This window comes from Ammodytes marinus (genome assembly GCF_949987685.1).
Source record: "Ammodytes marinus genome assembly, chromosome: 15".
Lineage (NCBI taxonomy): Eukaryota > Metazoa > Chordata > Actinopteri > Uranoscopiformes > Ammodytidae > Ammodytes > Ammodytes marinus.
This window is the reverse complement of record NC_137219.1, coordinates 22,595,392-22,614,745: the sequence shown is the minus strand read 5'-3', so window position 1 is coordinate 22,614,745 and position 19,354 is coordinate 22,595,392. Positions and strand designations below refer to the sequence as shown.

Sequence of the window (19,354 nt, the reverse complement as noted above, 5' to 3'; positions counted from 1 at the left end):
ATCCACTAGCACCACAAAAAAAAGTGATTTTTCAGTTAAAAGCCAACCCAAACATTACATCTAGTGATTTGCAGACCTCTCATGCAGCATTTGGGACATACACTCAACAAAAATATAAACGCAACACTTTTGTTTTTGCTCCCATTTTTCATGAGATGGACTTAAAGATCTAAAATTCATTCCAGATACACAATTGTACCATTTCTCTCAAACATTGTTCACAAATCTGTCTAAATGTGTGATAGTGAGCACTTCTGCTTTGCTGAGATAATCCATCCCACATCACAGGTGTGCCACATCAAGATGCTGATCTGACATCATGATTAGTGCACAGGTGTGCCTTAGACTGTCCACAATAAAAGGCCACCCTGAAATGTGCAGTTTTGTCTCACAGCAAAATGCCACAGATGCCACAAGCATTGAGGGAGCGTGCAATTGGCATGCTGACAGCAGGAATGTCAACCAGATCTGTTGCTCGAGCATTGAATGTTCATTTCTCCACCATAAGCCGTCTCCAGCAACTTCGCACAGCCATTGAAGAGGAGTGGACCAACATTCCACAGGCCACAATTGACAATCTGATAAACTCTATGCGAAGAAGATGTGTTGCACTGCATGAGGCAAATGGTGGTCACACCAGATACTGACTGGTTCTGAGTCCCCAGACCCCCAATAAAGCAAAAAAAATGCACATTTCAGAGTGGCCTTTTATTGTGGACAGTCTAAGGCACACCTGTGCACTAATCATGATGTCAGATCAGCATCTTGATGTGGCACACCTGTGAGGTGGGATGGATTATCTCAGCAAAGCAGAAGTGCTCACTATCACACATTTAGACAGATTTGTGAACAATGTTTGAGAGAAATGGTACAATTGTGTATCTGGAATGGATTTTAGATCTTTAAGTCCATCTCATGAAAAATGGGAGCAAAAACAAAAGTATTGCGTTTATATTTTTGTTGAGTGTTTGTGCATGGTTCCACAATAAGGAGAACACACAGTCAACATGGCTTTCATGGGAGGGTTGCTGCCAAAGCCTCTGCTCTCAAAAAAGAACAAAACTGCTTGTCACAACTTTGCCAGAGAGCACATGGAGATACCTGAATAATTATTCTGTGGACAGATTAGTCCAAAATTTAAATGTTTGGTCATAACCAAAACCACCATCTTTGGGCAAAAACGCAACTCTGCCTACCACCAAGAGAACCTTCTCCCAAGTGAAGAACGGTGGTGGCAAATGGTCTGGAAATCTCCATATGTAATGTTTGGGGTGGCTTTTACCAGAAAAATCACTTTTCTTGTGGCGCTTGAGGATATTTTTGGAGGTCTATTTCATCAATCAGTTTGGTTCAATCAGTTACTTTATCATGATACACACATTATGCAATCTAAAAATCCGCTAGCAATTTTATCCATGACACTCCCCCAACGGATTGGAACCCTTACAATCTGTAAATGACTAAAACTAATACCACTTTGCCTGATTTTGGTCCAGAGAGACACAGTAAGCCATTTTCAAAACCCATTTATTTCACCTATTTGAGCAAATTTCACATTTTCTTTTCTCGGATGCCCAAGAAGCAATGGGTTCAAGGCAGTGGATTTCAGGGCATGCCCAAAAACTAAACGCACGAAAAGAGAAAACAGTTAAAAGAATAAAAAGAAAAGGAAAAATAAAGCATTGAGGAGATTTACAGGAGTTCATTTAATCCCATGTTTTTCTGGGGAATAGCTGTAGAGGGAAGAGCTCATACAAACACTTCACTGTACATACAGATTTACATTATTGTGGGCACATGATGCATGTCCACCTCTGGATCTGGACCAGTATTCTGTACAACAAACAGCTGGCGGTCCTGCATCCCAACTCCATGCCCCACACTGTGTTTGCAAAGTATATATAACTCTTTCAGGTCCATTCTAAGTATGATTGGCATGTTCTTCTTTGTTGGTTATCATTCCTCCTCGCTCTCGTTGCCGTGTTCCATGTCTTCCTCTCCGTTTGCTTTGGAATCTGTTCTGTCTGGATCCTCTTCATCAGCATCTTCTTTCATCCCCTCCTCCTCCTCTTCCCAGTTCTAATAAACAAGGAACAACAAATGGTTGTGTTAAACTCATAAACGGACAGCCTGATAAAATGTCTCATTTACAGAGGGAATAGTTCAGGATTTTTGAAGTGGGGTTGTATGAGGTACTTAGGCATAGTTTGTCTGTTACCTTAAGTAGATTGCAGTCAGCACAGTCACTATAAGGAGTTTGGGGGGAGACCTCGCTGTAGCAGAAGTACTGCTGTTTTCTCCACATGTAAATGTTATGCTAACCTAAAACCTAAATATCTGTTCAATTGTATGATAAACTGAGATGTTTCCACAGCTTTAGTTTGCCTCCAGACAGCTCTTTATTTTCTAACCAGCTGCTTGACTCAGAGCTGCTGCAGATTATTCAAGAGACACAATAAAACAAGTAAAGGGCTGTCTGGTGGCAAACTAAGCAGTGGAAAGAATCACATACATCACAATTGAAGGGATATGTATGTTTTAGAGAAGCATTCATACATGTGGAGAAACTAAGTTAATCTGTCTGCAACAGTAAAATGCTGACTTCTCTCCCAGACTCCTTTTGTGACTGTGGTAACACACTAACTGTGCCTAACTATCTCATACAACCCCACTTTAAAGATACTGAACTATCCCTTTAAGGATCTGACTGACTAGACCAGTTTATCATAACTTACATCAGAGTCTTCTTCTGGAAGATCTTCATCACCAGAAGCCTGGTCTTCATCAGATGATTCTGCAAAGGGCACGCAAAGGAAAAGCAATCACTCAGCTGACTATACATCAGTGCAGGAAATATACTCACCCCACAAGGAGAAAGTAAAAGATGAAAAAGCATTTCAATAACAAAGCAGGGCCATTTGGTAGGGCATGCTAATTGACTTTAAAAGGGCATTTTATAAACAACACATTACACACCTTGGATATACCATCTCAATCTGATCTGCATCACCCCACAGTGGCTAAATGTAATCATGTATTTTGACAGACATTTCTACAGCTACTTTAATTATACCAGCTCATGCTGCAGAGTGGTTCATTAATGTATACACGTTCTCACCTATTATTTGAAACTAAAAAATCAAAGCCATTCTAGGTCTACATGCTTATCACACACCATGACCTAACTTTGGAAACATCTCTGAAGCTGTCAGTGTCCCATGTTAGAGCCATAATAAGCCCAGTGCACAGCAGCACCCACACTGCACTAACACATTCTGTTCATCAGCTCCTTATATGAACCTTGTTTTAAAATGAGCCTACACACCCAGCACCACTGATGCTATTAGAACTCAAAAGCAGCTTCGTTATTTCATGAAAGCTCATTTTCTATGTGGTTCAGTAAAGCGTTTCATACAGTACGGTAATGAGAAATCACAGTGAACAGAGCACAGCCTTGTTCCGCTCAGAAGGGAGGGTCTTAACGGTGCTGGTCAGGTTGCCAGGCAACAGGGGCAACGTTTGCGTGCTGTGCATCACCAAGAATGTCTGTGTGATGGGCAAGGCAACACTGCCTTCATAAATCTGAACCCATGCGGTGTGGTCTTCATGACCGGTCCCAAATGACTTAAAGAGCACCTATTATGCTTTTCCAACTTTTATGACCTATGAACGTTGTTATAATGATTTATAGTCATGTTTAACCATACCAGAGTGTCAAATAATGACTTACATGCATTTAGACGTATTCCCTGTTTACAGTCTGGGGTGCCTGTGCAGAGCGCAAAACACTAGGAATGCCAGTCACGATTCACTTGTTCAAATTTCCGGGATTTATCTATGTAGATCAATCCGGAATTTTTCATATATGGTAATACTACACGCTCCTGCCATGCCCCCACCTGCCTGCTCGAATATGCCCGTGCGCCGCTGAAAGTCTCCCGGAAGGTAACCAATCACAACGGAGTGGGGTTGGCAGGAGGGGGGCGAGGGGGCGGAGAAGGACGAAGCCTAGTGTTAACAAAGAATGCTGAATGCACCCTGATGAGAGGAGGAAGAGTTTCCCAAAAATCTACATAGTTTTTTGGGCTGTGATTTGTGTCAGGTTGCTCTATAGGAGTCATTAATGAGAAATTAAGACCAAAAAAGTACTATAATAGGAGATTTTTAAGGTGAATGGACATGATGAGAACACAATGGTGCCAGTCTGGTGCTGTGTTGAAATCACAGCCAACCAGTGTGACCTGTTGCAGTGCAGCAAGCTTAAGGATTGACTCCAGGTAATCACCTAGAGCTGGAGAGTGACATAAGAATGTTATTCCTGTCAGCTGTCATTCACACTGCTCACCAGTCTGAACTATCATCAGAACTGGGACTGACTCACTGACTAAATCCTGTTTAGAGTCACACTAAAGAGCTAAATAAACTGATGCCACCATGAGAGGTTTTCAATACAAGATTAGTACCACTGAACACACCGTGTAAACACTTTACCCTCTTCATACACCAGCTTAGCTGTGTGGTCAACATCTGTAACACTGTTGCTGGTGTCGCTTGTCGCCACCTAGTGGTAAAAGGGAAGACATGTATTAGAGGTCTAATTAAAGGATTTATGAAGGCCATGATCTGTTTCCTTTTCAAGTTGGTTTAATCTTTTTTCCACAAATAATTTGTTAAATAAATGTCAATCTGCATAAAAATGGTCTTTTTGTGATACAGTAGGACCCAGTCCTCAGAGCTTCTTCAGTCTGTTTCTGCACACACGATCTGACTAGAGGCTCATGAAATGTCTGTGACACAAGGAGACACCTCCCACTTCATTGGTGCACTATCAACGACTTGTTGTCTGAATGATGCATTACATTCAAGCAGCGCTGCAGTTTTAGGAAACATTATGGTGAAATTGCACTGGGACGATATACATCCCTTTGAATTCAGTGTGTGGATGGCAGCCAATCTGAACCTTGAAAGAGGCCTGTCTGTTCACAGGCTGATTGCCTGCCTGTTACACAAGGTCACAAGCTATCCACGTCACATTTTGGGAAAATATTCGTCCCTGTGGATGTTTGTGCCGCTAGAACACAATATGAAGAGCCTCGTTTCACATTCATAAAGAGATTGCTACAACCAATACTGTGCCAGGGCCTTTCTCCACGAGGCCATCACTGCATTGATGGAAGAGATGATCGTTCTTGTAGAAAATATGTGTTCAAGTAGTAGAAAGTTCAATACAAATAAACATTAAGCTTCTGTTTATGGAGATATGGATGTTGGTAAAGAAAACTCACCGATGCCAGGTATGAAGTGTGATGCATTAGTACCGCCTTGAGCCACCGGACCATTAAAACTGCCCTGTAGGAAGAAACAAATGTACATGCTGTCAGAGTGGGAACCTGAACTGTATGTGTGCACATGATGAGGCACATTGTTTCTGATAATAGGAAGGAAGAACGCATCAGTCTCTAATGTGCGGTCCGGTTCCGGTTTACACGTACGATCGCTAGCTGCTACTTTGCTGCTGCATGTCCTGTCTTACCAAGTCTTAGTTTATTCTATCGTTTCCTTCACACTTCCCTGTTTTCTTCACAAATTGTGTTCGGTTAATTGTTGAAGTTTAATCACTTTTCTGTCGTTGTCCCTCGCTGGTGTTGGGGGGCGACTTGTTGTTGTCTGTATAGCATATCCTAGCACTTAGCTTTCTCGCACTCTCTTCTGTGTCTGACTTTGTGTCTTACATAACTGTGAGTGATGGCTTGTGTTGATTGTGCTACTTTATTCTCTCGTTTAGAGAGTCGCGTCCGTGAGTTATAGCAGCTTTCTGCTTCTGACATTACTACTGTCTTAGCCGAGCTAAGGGTGTAAGGACAGGGTGTCATATTGTATCATATTGTATGGAATGTAAAGCCCACTGAGGCAAATGTCTTTTTGTGATATTGGGTTATACAAATAAACCTGATTTGATTTGATGATTTGATTTGATGTAATGTGAACAAACTCTGCAAACTCAAGCCTATTGAATCCTCAGAGTTGATGTGCCAAGCTTTGACTTACGTTAAAGGATGTCCTTGAAGCCTCTTTGTGAGCTATAGGAGATAAAAACAGATTAAAGAATGCAGTAAATCAGAGTTTACACAACTTCATTAAGAAACCCTGACTGTGAGACAGTAGAGCTGGCTGAGTTAATGTAGTGCAGAGAAGATTGGCGTGTCAAAGAAGAACTAACTTATGACAAACGGCAGAGGAGTAGGCAGTGAACAGAAAATGGACTCTCACCTCTTGAACCAAAGGTAAGACAGCGGCCAGGGGCACCCGAGCAACCGTTTTCTTTATCACCATGTCTTTACGAGTCTGAAATACTTTCTGTAGGAGGGAAAAGGAGGGGAAACTAAGTTATTAAATGTTTTATTTTTTTATTTTTTTAAATATTTTTTTTGTCATGTTTATGCTTTATTGATAGTCCAGAGAGAGAGGTGAAATGGGGCAGAGAGGGGAGTGACATGCAGAGAACATTTTAGATTTCGGTCTTAAATTCAAACCCCACAGTTGATGTTGATGTTAGCGTCTCTGCTCTCCAGGCCCTGCACCAGCAGCACTGCAAAACGGTCCATCTGTAGAGAGGCGTTCCCTTTAAGAGCGCCTTTCTCAGTGGATACTGTAGAAAGATCAATTTCACATAGTCACAACGCTATCGACATCTATGGAACAGAGAGACTTTAGGTTCAAAGGAATTATCTGTTTGAAAACTACATTTTTTTCCCACCAGGTTAAACACTATATCATGTAAAACTTATCTGAAAGTATGAAAGGCGCAACGACAATGCAACACTGTTTAACATGTTGTTTCATACATTAATGCTTAATACAAATAAAACTGACATTGGACCATTGTCATCAAGCAGCTCTTTAATAGCCTTTCAGATCACTTCTATTGATTTTTTATGACTGGTCTGTTATTGAAAAATGCAGTGAGCCATCCACACTCTTAAGCTCTGAAGTGCTCTTATATAAAAATTACCAAATAAAAGTGCTACTGCAGCATTAATTAAATGACAGCTTGTTTATGTTCAGTATAAAAAAGAAAATACAGTCTGGGTTTTGCACAGCTCGTTTTTCTTCGCAGTAATGGTGATAGTAGCCTAATATATCTAAAGCCCAGTTCAGACCACAGTTCGGTGTGTAAAGTCAATTTGCCTTTAACACCTGGATGGTGCCTTTTGAAATGCGTATGCATGTTCGACGTGTTGCCTCCTACATAAGCGATTGCAGTGAAACAATAACCTGTGTGCCGACATTGTTCCACACATCTATCACTAATTTCATAATTCACCTGGAATCGGAAGTTATCCCTCAAACGGGATTTGAATGACAGGGGGGCGCCTGCGATCTCCGGTTTCCTGTTGTCTTTCGCCATGCAGTTCGCTCTCTGTTCGAAAGCACTGTATAACATTTTGATTTGCACTACTCATAGACTGTAAAAGAGGGGGGGGGGGGAATGCTGCTACTACAACTGCTAATAGTGATGCAAACGGAACACTAGAGCGGAGAGGTGTGTATCTCTTGATCTGACTGCAGCTGGGAGGGACTGCTGCGTGAGGACTCGACCGCCCGTCAGTGCTCTGGGACGGGGGAGTGGCCATGGAGGCACCCGCTGCCCATTTAGAAGTGTTAAGAGCGATACATGCTTTAGCGACAGGGTCTCCAAAAGTCACCAATAACACCAGAAAAAGTAGCTAGATTGGTCGCTGGTCGCTTTTTTTGAAGAAGAGTCGCCAGAGGGGTCTGAAAAGTCGCTGAATATAGCGACCAAGTCGCTAAGTTGCTAACACTGCCTGACCCTCATGCTCACCATGGAGATAATAGACTCTCAATCGCTGGCTGCTACTGCGCACGTGCGAGCCGAGCCGGAGGCTTATTGGTCCGGGGGGAACTCCGACGACAAGTTTTAAGTTCCACACCGCAAAACAAGCCTGTAGCCTACATTCACCATTTAATAACGGTATGTACTCCACATACGGACCGCGGTCCACCTGTGTAACACCAAATACGTGTCTGTACCGTCACGGTACGGTACAAATACGTGTATCGTTACACCCCTAGAAGCTACCAAAGACGACCAACACCTTCAAATGTAACAATTCACTAATACAAAACAATAAAAAAGTGTGGATACGGTACATACTGATCACAGTCAGGATATATCCTGTATTCTGCCAAGCATTCACTGACTGAATCTGTTTCCCTAGTGACTCATTTAATGGCTTTGTATTGTTGTCAAAAAAAAAATCATGTTATCATGAATGTTATTTGATTCTCATTGACAAAAATGCACCGTACAGGAGGGTGAGAAAGGTTTCTTACAGGGCCTATGGGGACACATGAGCAAACACACAATATTGAAGTTGATGAGATTTGTTAAACAATGAAAACCACAGGTTATCGCAATGTCCCCAAACAGCTATTAGCGGACAAGCACAACAAGTGAGCAAGTGAACAAATAGAAGAACATCTTTTTGACTCAATCCAGGTTTGCAGTATCAAATTGAAAAGCTTTTAGCGGTGCAATTCAGAGTTGATGTGTAATAGAACAACAGTCCACTCCTTCAGTTGTGATGCAGCTGATTGAATTACTTTGAATCATAGTTTGGGTTTTAGGTCTGAACAAAGAGAAAACAAAAACAAATCAAAGCTGAGGACTGGAATACAAACTGTCTTTTAAACAAGAGGAAAACATTGCTTTTCCAAAGAGCACAAATGACTCAGTTGCCTTACACTGCCATATGTTGCCTTGTACAGAATAGAGTCTTTTAAGGGCTTACCCATTTAAAAAGTGCTCAAAGAGATGCAGCTGCCCATCCTTGCACACCACTGCCAGCCTCACCGCCTGTGGAAAACAAGAGACACATTTGCATTAAGGGAAATAGGTAATGTAAGGAGGAAATATTATAGCCCTAACATAATTACACCACATGAACAAACTGAGCGTGGCTTGAAGCAAACACTTAAATTTGGGGCGACCGTGGCTCAGGTGGTTAAGCGGGTCGGCCAACGATCCAAGGGTTGGCGGTTCGATTCCCGGCCGGCCACCTGTGTCATGGTTGTTGTGTCCTTGGGCAAGACACTTCACCCACCTTGCCTTGTGTGAATGTGTATGATTGCTGTATGTTTGAGGTGGTGGTCGGAGGGGCCGTTGGCGCTGAATGGCAGCCACGCTTCCGTCAGTCTGCCCCTGGGCAGCTGTGGCTACTATAGTAGTTTACCACCACCGGTATGACTGTGTGTGAACGAATTGAACCAGGAACCCTGTAAAGCGTCTTTGAGTGCCTAGGCAATAAAGCGCTATATAAAACCTATCAATTATTAAATTATTATTATTAAATGCTATAGTTTCCAAAATAGACAATGATGCAACTCGACCGAAACAAAACACTAATTTACTACAAATTGGGTTCAACGATGTGTTCAGTGATGTACACACAGATATTCCTTAGTTCCTTGTTACTGTTTTTTAACAGCGTAACCAACTGTGTACTATGAGTGTAATGGTGCATTCCTTTGTTCTGATCTAAGGCATGTCCCCTTCACTGACCTCTTCCTTGCTGTTGGACGCGACCAGGTCGACGTGTTGGGGCTCGTCCGTCAGTGTGAAGGACACAACTGAGTTCTTGTCCTTTCCGTCTTCCCGTACTTGCCTACAGAGAGACAGCGTGTGTCAGTTCCATTTATAAATGATGTGCAATGACACAGACAGGACACAGCATTACGTGTGTTCACTCACCAGACACTGAGCAGTCGATCGTGAGCGGCCCCAGACAGGAAGTAGAGAGCGTTGCTGTCAGGAGGCCGCGTGGTGGCGAAGCGCAGGGTCGTCACCGCCGTGGAGTGTCCTGTGAACTTCTACAGAGAGAAACAGAAGTCAGACACACTTCGAAATGTTGGCTAACGGTCTTTGTTTCTAAATGTGGACTGTACAATACATTCCCACTAAAGAGCATAGATTCATTAAAGGTAGATATTGGAATATTAAGTGGCATCTACTGGCGAGATTGTAAATCGCAACGGCCCCTCGCTAACCCCTTAAGGACAATAAGTTAGTTACTAAAGATGGCATCATCCACCACTGCCTCAAGTCTTTCCACAATATCAATTGATTCAGGCGAAGATGTATTCAGTTATTTTTTCAGAATAGTTTTCTTCCCCTGTCTAATAAATCAACAAATATGAATATAAATCTACTGCTTAAACAAGTCACTCACCATATACATTTCCTTGACACATTTTGATGATCTGTCCGGCTGACAGCAGCAGTTTGCCATCAGTACTGCTGACACACAGGCTGGTCACTGCTGCCCGGTCGGCCTTCCACTTACTGTGCAGAGGAATAAAGAGACAACTGTTGGTGCACATGTTCAAGCATTCTGATGAAGGATTACCACGTACTGGCACTTTAAACGGGATGCTTCTCTTGTTGACATTATTTAACAGGATCAGGAGCATCCGCTTTGTTCTCTGTTGTCAATTTAGCACTCCTCCTGCACAGTGTCTACAGCTTAAGACATGTTAGATTGAATATGTTAAAGCTTTTTAATGCTACTCTGGATGAAATAACAGAAAAATGACATCAATTACTTTGGATTAGGGACAATTTAGCCTTAAACATGACTTATTTGCTCCAGTGAGAAGGTCAAACACGTTTGAAAAATAATAGCAGGTCATTGAAAACTCAAAACTATAAAGCCAACAATAATGTGTCACTTAAATGTCAGAACGTGACCTTATCTGATCTAACATGATGATTTGCATAACACATAGACTATAGAGCTGTTTATAAACAGGCATAAAAGTGTCATAAGTATGCGATTAATTTAGATTAATTAATCACAGAGCCAGTAATTAATTATATTAATTTATTTTAATCGCTTGACAGCCCTAATTTAAATACAAACTATTGCCTTATTTTTGGATCATTTAATTCAATGCCGTTTGGGACTTTAAATATTTGCAAGAACCCTGTATTAGGTTTTCTATCACAGCATTTTTCTTTTTCATATTTAAGTGTCAAGCCTGAGACTTTACAGCAACATTCAGCAGTGTGATGATTCCTGTCTTGTCCTGATAGCAGTAGGAAACATATAGAACACACTGACGGCTCTCTAAACCTTTTGTGGAACACAAATGGGCTTTAGTGAGTAGAGTGAGGATTCATGACAACATTACCTTCATGATTGTATCCACAGACTGTCCTGCTACTAAATCAGTCACCAGTGGAAGGGCTGTTATGATGAAATACAGTGATACTAAATACATGATGGTAGTGCCTTTTAATGATAAGGGCGTATTGCTGTATTTCAGAGCTTGCCAGTGAAGTCGGGTCCTGATTTCTAGGGTAACTTAAAGGCATTATGATGCATTCATCTCAAAAAGGAGACGCTGAGGCAATAAGCGACTACTTTGACCTGGCAAAACCATTTGACATATAAAGATTAACTGCTGTATCTTAAAAGGCAATTATTGTGATATAATATGAAAGTTTACAAAAACTGTAGTTCTTTAAGGCCATAAATAACTAAGATGTCCTCATTTGATTATTATTTTTTTTTATCAAAGAAGAGAAGTCGATCAATGAGTTCTTGACCACATTTCCTTACAGAACTATACTAACACACTGCATCTCAAATGGGTTGTTAACTTTTACAGTCCAGTCTGTACCTGGCTGTGCTCACAAAAATGCCATTCTTTTGACAGATTGACACTGCTGGCAGATTCCGTTACATTACTTGAGTTTAAAATACATCTGTCATTCAGAGATAAGCATGTTCCACAAGCTCTATATAAACACATTGAACCTAACAGTGTTATGGATGATTGCACTACAGAGCAGCAGGAATAAATACAAAGTGGCCGGTCGTTTCAATTAATGGTCCAAGTGACAGTGAGTCAATTAGAGATGCTTCTGGCCCGTCCTGCATTTAGGACTACGTCTATAAAAGTCCTGCCACGGACTGAAATCTGGTCATTTTCACACAGAGCATTCACAAGCAGACCACAATGTGTAATGCATGGGGCAACTGCTATTACATTGATCAGATTATAGCTTAATTTGTCACTGACCCAGTGACAAATAAAGCCTACATTAAACCTTAACTGTGTTCATGTCTACCTACATTGGTATTTAATCTGGAAAGGTCGGTACATGCTTTATTTGTAATATTTTAACAAATGCTTAAACATTTCACCATTTTGTGCAGTGAAGATAAAAACATTCACCAATAACCAACTGTTTAATCACATTAGTGACACATTTGGTATATATTTACATATAGAATGGGTTTGCTATATGATACTATGTTTTATTGTATTAAGATACAGGCAAATTGACTTTACATTGCTGTTTAGTGAGTGGTTCACAATAACGATGTGAGCCTCCATGTGTGCTGCCGTGAAGTCAGGAAAATATGGATTTGCTCCGAGTTTACCAGTAAACTGGGACTTTCAGTAGCATTCCACTGTTATTTTTCTAGTAGAAGGTCTGAATATTTCGAGTTCCAAGTTGTCTTCAACACAGCATCATTTTACTATTGTACGAGTACCAACTCGAAAACGTTTTCTCTCGTATTGCTGTTTTCACATAGCGGTAAACACAGGCGACTGTGTTGCTTTTGTCTGCTGGTATTACTGACCATGTGATTTGATATTTACATCACAGTGGTGACAAGTGACTAAATAAACTAAATGTGTTTTGATTTAGTCAGCTTTGGACCCAGGTATTACTCCAAATTCACGAGGCAAATTCTTTCATTATTTAAATTGATTCTATTTGTCCAAACAGATTAGACACTGACCTGCGCATCTTTCCTGTCTGCAGGTCCCACTCTACAATGTTTGTATCATCTGAGCCGCTGTATAATAGACTGTCTTCAGGGTGCCACTGGACACAGTTCACGCCTCCACTGTGGCCTCCATCCTGCCAGAGACAAAGGAACATACAGCTTGGAATTATAAATACATGATCCTATCATTCACTACTCAAGACTGATGCAATACCAGTGCTTATGCTGTGCCATGTTTGCTTTTACATGACAAATTACAGGTTCTCCACATGCCAAGCTATTATTTCTGAAAATGTGTGAAAAATGTATTGTGCATTATCTGTTTCATTCCTCTTCTAAAATAGAAATGGACCGATCCACTAGTTTCAGTACGATCTGATTCTAATATCTGGGTTTTGGATATCAGCTGATACCATAACTATTATACATTTCTTTGGTGAATTTAGGTCGGTAGGTGGATCGGAGTTGTCAGTCCCATATCCGATAAGTAGATTGCAGCCATATCAGACCCAATGTTATATTTGATCAGTCCCATCCCTATTCTATTGAATAAAAGTGTATATGAGTGTTGGGTTTCAGCCTCACCGAGGTGCACTGCAGGGCTCCCTTTGCTGTACTATAGATGAGCACTGTGCCTGCTGCTGTGCCCATAGCCAACAGGTCTGCCTTCTCCTCCACCTGCACTGCCTCTGATTTCCTCTTCTTCCTCTGAGGGCCCTCCTGAAAAACAGAGACCAGTTGTTATGATGACCTATCAGGAGTAGTTTGTCACATGCACAACAATTACAGCAGCAGTTATCGACAATTAAGTTCTTAAGTCCCGGTATCATTTCAACGAAGTATAGAAGAATAACATCTATAAGAAAAACACACAATGTAGAGAGCCAGCTGAGACACAAAAGTAGTGCAATGACACAGTGCAGATATGAGGTGCCGCACCATATAAATATAAAGTAGAACAATTCAAAATAAAATAAAATATACAAATTAGTCATGTGTTTGGCGGTCAGCTTGTTTGACCTGAACATTCTACACTAACACAGTGACAACTCAGCTGATAAACACACATTCAGTCTTTGAATGACTGCTACTGCTTTGTATTAGAAATATTAGCTTGCTGGCCAATTAAATAGCAAGCGGTAGACATTACCTCCGACACCCGGGGGAAATCCGCTGGAGTGAGGACACTTTCCAGTGTTTACTCATCACTTTGCTCTCCCCTTGCCTCTGTGTGCCGCCCCAAAAAATTGCCACCGCTCATGTACACTTTGACCAATCAGAGCGAGGCTCCGATTCTCCGTTCTTATTGGCTGCTGGGACTGTCCATTCACTTTGGCACAGACGTTGTTGCGTCAGTTAACAACCCTAGTAGTCTGACAGTTTGGCACTGTGGCAGCCAATAAATAGAGATTTGGGAGAAAATAGTAGTTGGGATAGAGATTCAAATCCAAATACCTCAACCGCTCTACTTGTGTTCTCTCTGGTCCCTCCCTGACACGCCCTAACTGTAGCTCCTCCCTCCCAACAACAGTAAGGCGCGTTCATGTCTTTTCAACTAGTGTCTTTCCCGGTCTTTCCTCGTATCCTTGCTGTCTTAGTGGTCTAAGCAGTTGTTGTTAAACGGGAAATAGGACATTTAGGGGCCGTTCGTTGATTGTAGACATTACAGTTTGTTGGCTGCCGTAGTGCCAAATTATCAGACTGCTAGAGTCATGAACGCTCCCTTTGTGATTTTCAAAGTAAAAGCCTTATTATTTTATTCGAACAAAGCTTAAAACCGTTCAATAAGAGACACAAGGGAACCATTACAGTATCACACATTTATTATTTCAGACTTCTATCAAAAAGTGTGCTCTTCAGCCCAAACTTGAGGAGCACAATATGGCCAGGGTCAGCAGTGTTTAAGGGCACCATCATGGACCACCTCAAGGAGTATGTTTTCCAGACAACATTTTGGAATCTGTAAAGCATACCAAAGACAAGTGTCAACTTCTCATGTGATTTTTTTTATGAAAGGGTTGTTCATAATCATTATATAATTTTATATTATTTCCCCTAACCCCTAAGTTAGGGGCCCTTACCCTAACCACCCAGCTCTGATGCCTGAATCTGATTGCCAATTTAAGGAACATAGAGCTGTGAGAACATAGGGATGACCCCTATGTTTAGAAAATTACTGTTGTGTACCTTAAATCATTTCCGAATAGAATAAATAAAAATAAGTAGGCCTACAGTAAAAAACATTCAACAAACACAAACATTTTCAACTGATTGCACCTGATGTATACTTTATGTTTTGAAATTACAGTTGTATATACCTTTAATCATTTCCAAATAAAGTAAGATAAATATACTAATAATAAAAACCATTCAACAACAACCAACATTTTAAATTGATGTCACCTGATATCAACAAACTCACATGTGACTAACGCATTAGAGAATGCAAATTGGTATTGGTATTTTGACCTAATATACTTGCCATTGTACACACCTCTTCACTAGACGGCATTAGACGGCAGGGCTCGAGATGGCAGCACTCAAGACCAAAGGTTCTGAGCTGCAGCAACACACTCTTGAGCTAACAGCAGGGACCATAACACACAGGGACACTGAGGAAGGGATAGACGCACCCCTCTGGAGGGAGGACATTGAGGTTCCCTGTGGGGGTGGGGGAGGAGGGAAGGGGTTAGCATGGGCGGCCTCCAGAGCCATGTCCTGCTCCTGCTAGCTGTAACAGTTCAGTTCAGTCCTCAGCTGTCCATGAACACATGGCTCACTCCTGGTTACTACCAGATGGAAAGTAGTCTTTCTGTGCCACAAACTCTCCATTCATATTCTCAGTCATAATCCCTTCAGCGTTGAAAAAATACATTTGTTAAACTCTTAAAGCTATCTTTCACTCTGTAGCCAGCTTCACAAAGCTGTTTTACTTCTCTTATGTGCTTTAGCATCCATTGGTGAATTAACCACACCTCCATGATAAAAGACTCATCCAAATCTGTTTCACACAACTGAATGAAGAAACCAAAATTGTGGGACAGTAGAGTTGGTGTAAAAATGGTCTCTGTCCTGACACAGTGTTTTCTGTCATGTGTCCTGAAAACAATCAACAACAGAACAGGCATTTGGGCTAAAGCACGGTGGCGTTGTGGCCCTCCATCCTGGGCAGCCTGGGGTCCTGTACTGTCCCCATGGTAACTAGCAGTGGACGGCTGTCCTCGGACATAAGCGAGCGACCCAGGGACACTGAGGAGGGGATGGACGCCCCCCTCTGGAGGGAGGACATTGAGGTTCCCTGTGGGGGTGGAGGGTTTGGGTAAGCGTGGGCGTGTGCGGCCTCCAGAGCCATGCCTCGCTCCTGGTAGCCGTAGCCGATGTTCCCACAGGGGAACCGTCTCAGTCTGTATAGGGGAACAGGAGGCAAGGCGGCGGAGTCTAAGAGCAGAGGTGACTGAGCAGCAGGTGGTGGTGGTGGGGGTAACATGGGCCTGCACATACCCAGACCCTGCTGCTGCTGCAGCATCTGGAGCTGCTGCTGCTGGAGCTGCTGCTGGTACTGCTGGTGTTGGTGCTGGAGCTCCAGAGTTCCTGCTACCTCAGACACAGTCCGACCCACATGCTCCTGCCCCTCACCGGGCACCCTGCCACCGCTGCCCCCTGCTCCACCCACCCCGGCCTGCCTCTGCTGCTGCTGCCTCTGCTGCAGGAACCAGGAGCCGTAGGTGGGGTTCCAGAGGCTGGTGTTCTTCTCCTTGTCTGGCATGTGGCCCTGTGTGAAGGCCAGGTTGACGTGGCCCCCCCCAGGGCCGGGCTGGGCACTGACGTCAGGTCCCTTGGCAGTGAGCGTAGGAGCGGCCGTGGAGGTGGCTGTGTTGGTGGTGGTCATGGTGATGGAGGTCTGGGTGTGAGGCTGCTGGTGGAGGTATGGTTGGGGCTGTGCTTTGGCCTGCGGTGCTGTGCTAGTCACCACACTGTGCTCCCCTGCTTTGAGGCTCTCCTCTATGGGATAGGACGGGGGCGGCTGTGGAGCCTCTCCATCAGGCACCTGGGCGTTGACCAGCACACTGGGAGCTGAGGGCTCTTCAGGGCGCATAGGGACATGCTCCTCCTCTTCAGGGACCGGCCCATACTCTATAGGCAGCGGCATGGTCACCACATCAGGGTCCTGAAAGGATCAATAATAATAATTACTTTTACTCAGGACACAATGTTCGTATTACAGTATACACATAGAATACAACAATATAACAATACATATACTGGTATAACTTGTATAAATTAGAAAGTCATCAACCTTCACCTGCAGAAAACAAACAGGAGCGCCAATGTCTCCACAATCTGGATGAAAACCTGACAAGCTCAACCCAGGGTGGACTAGAACCTAAACTGTTTTTTTATTTATTTCTATATAAAAAATGGAGGTCATTCAAATTTGACTTATCTTTGGAAAACAAGCAACTACATGATTGTATCTAATTATTTTCATAATCAAACCAGATTATGCTTAATGCAAACACACCTTGCCTTATCCATTATAGTCAACTAATACAAGCTTGGAGAAAATCTGCATTTAAATCAACTAATACTACAACATCCTTTTCAGTTATTCACCTCCAATGGCTCAGTTTAATTCCTGTGTACACAGCTGTCAGAATCCCACTGTGTGCTCTGTTTAGTTACCTGTAGGCAGTAGTCGATTCTCTCCAGGATAGTTGAGAAGTTTGGCCTGTCGTCAGGCTGATGCTGCCAACTCTGAGTCATTATGCGGTACCTACAATTACACATTACACACAGGCAGAACATACTTAATGAATTACAGTTTCTCTCCGGGGATCAATCAGTATTTTTCTGAATCTGTTAAAACATGTTCTGCTACCCCATGCAGATGTAGATATATATTATATATATATATTATATATATATATATATATATATATATATATATATATATATATATATATATATATATATATAATGAAAACATAAGAAGCGGTTTCAACACATGCCAGAATGATCTATTGAGACAAAATATGTTCAACAGTATTGTAGTTCATAGTGTGTTAAATGGGTGATGCAGTGAGGTTAATTCCTTATGTCCTTTGGTTTATTGCTCAGAGAATTACAACTGTAGCTGCTGCTTTCATTTAGTATTATCTTATGTGTCATATTTTGTGGCTCACACGAGAACACAAAAATAGTATGTTTTAAAGAAAAATTACATCAACAAGGAACTTGAAAGGCAATTTGCAAACTGATGCGAGACCTAATCTGGCCAACAGGTAGAAGCATTAAAGGGGTAGTTCAGGATTTTAGACATAGGGCCTTATTCCCAAGTTAGCCTTGGTGTTCTTTATCAGTGGAGACAGTTTTCAACACATTTAATTCAGTCCTTCTAGTTGCAGAGTGCGCTCGTGCTAAGCTAGCGCACGGCATCGGGGGGACCTAGCCTGCTACTAAAACAGTCTTACCCACTCCACAGTACACCCGAGGCCAATCAATTATAACGCCAGACTATCGATGTAAATGTCTGTGTTGATAGAATAATTTTAGAAATAAAACCAACCTCGCATATTGCATTTTGAGGGACTTTATTCCTTGTAGGCTGCGGCAGCGGCGGACTAATACCTAGGTTACAGGCTCTATAATAGTTTGTTTACCTGCTGCTGCCCGTACCTGTACGAGCCGGAATACACTGATGAAGAATTGAGAGGGATGCTCAAAGGGCAGAAAGAGAAAGAGCGTCTGTAGAGACAGCCCCCGCTGGAGCTGCAGCAGAGAACCGGGACAGAATGACGGTAGACTGGTGGCAGTGCAGTTTCAGTTTCTGTCCCACGCTGCTCTGTTTACTTTCTGCTGTAGTGATTCGGTTACACAGCAAAGTAAAAGTCCGCTGCTGCTAAGAAAGTAGTCCCTCAAAATGCGATAATTCATGCGATGCGAGGTTGGTTTTATTTCTAAAATTATTCTATCAACACAGACATTTACATCGATAGTCTGGCGTTATAATTGATTGGCCTCGGGTGTACTGTGGAGTGGGTAAGACTGTTTTAGTAGCAGGCTAGGTATCCCCCCGATGCCGTGCGCTAGCTTAGCACGAGCGCACTCTGCAACTAGAAGGACTGAATTAAATGTGTTGAAAACTGTCTCCACTGATAAAGAACACCAAGGCTAACTTGGGAATAAGGCCCTATGTCTAAAATCCTGAACTACCCCTTTAAACTGCGAAATATTAGAGGCCAAAGTGTTAAACATGTTTGTCTGAGAGAATGAGATAAAACATGTGTGATGATGTGTCTGCCCTTATATGTTTTATAATAGAGTTGGCATGGGCGGGCAAGTGGTTGAAAAATACGGTGTGATAAGGAAATGGTTTTGCAGCTCTCTCCATGACTTTTTCCAAATTGGGAGTCAACATGAAAGAAACTGTTGAAGTGCTTTTCCATACTGAAAGCACTAAGAGCAATCTCCCATACAATGTTCTGACACCTTCTAGGTCACAACTCATCTATGTGTCAGTATGTGTCATC

The 19,354-nt window shown here is 42.3% G+C and overlaps 1 protein-coding gene and 1 pseudogene across 2 annotated transcripts in view; both read right to left on the bottom strand.

The window, feature by feature from the left end:
- Window positions 1–1,956: 1,956 nt before the first annotated feature.
- Window positions 1,957–15,805, bottom strand: LOC307261996 (WD repeat-containing protein 43-like; annotated as a pseudogene). Its single transcript, XR_013845616.1, has 16 exons — window positions 15,800–15,805; window positions 15,319–15,405; window positions 13,410–13,544; window positions 12,837–12,958; window positions 10,251–10,363; window positions 9,773–9,891; window positions 9,584–9,686; window positions 8,814–8,878; window positions 8,327–8,360; window positions 6,534–6,692; window positions 6,271–6,357; window positions 6,049–6,080; window positions 5,286–5,349; window positions 4,492–4,561; window positions 2,736–2,794; window positions 1,957–2,079 (listed from the first exon to the last, which is right to left on the bottom strand). The product of XR_013845616.1 is annotated as a WD repeat-containing protein 43-like (transcript).
- Window positions 15,806–15,957: 152 nt separating this feature from the next.
- Window positions 15,958–19,354, bottom strand: part of LOC307261486 (ALK tyrosine kinase receptor-like) — a gene marked incomplete at both ends in the record, with an annotated part of 372,653 nt that continues 369,256 nt past the window's right edge. The window contains 2 exons of the mRNA XM_080042042.1: window positions 15,958–16,992; window positions 17,508–17,598. Of these exons, the coding sequence (XP_079898168.1) occupies window positions 15,958–16,992; window positions 17,508–17,598 (1,126 nt within the window). The remainder of the gene's footprint in view (window positions 16,993–17,507; window positions 17,599–19,354) is intronic.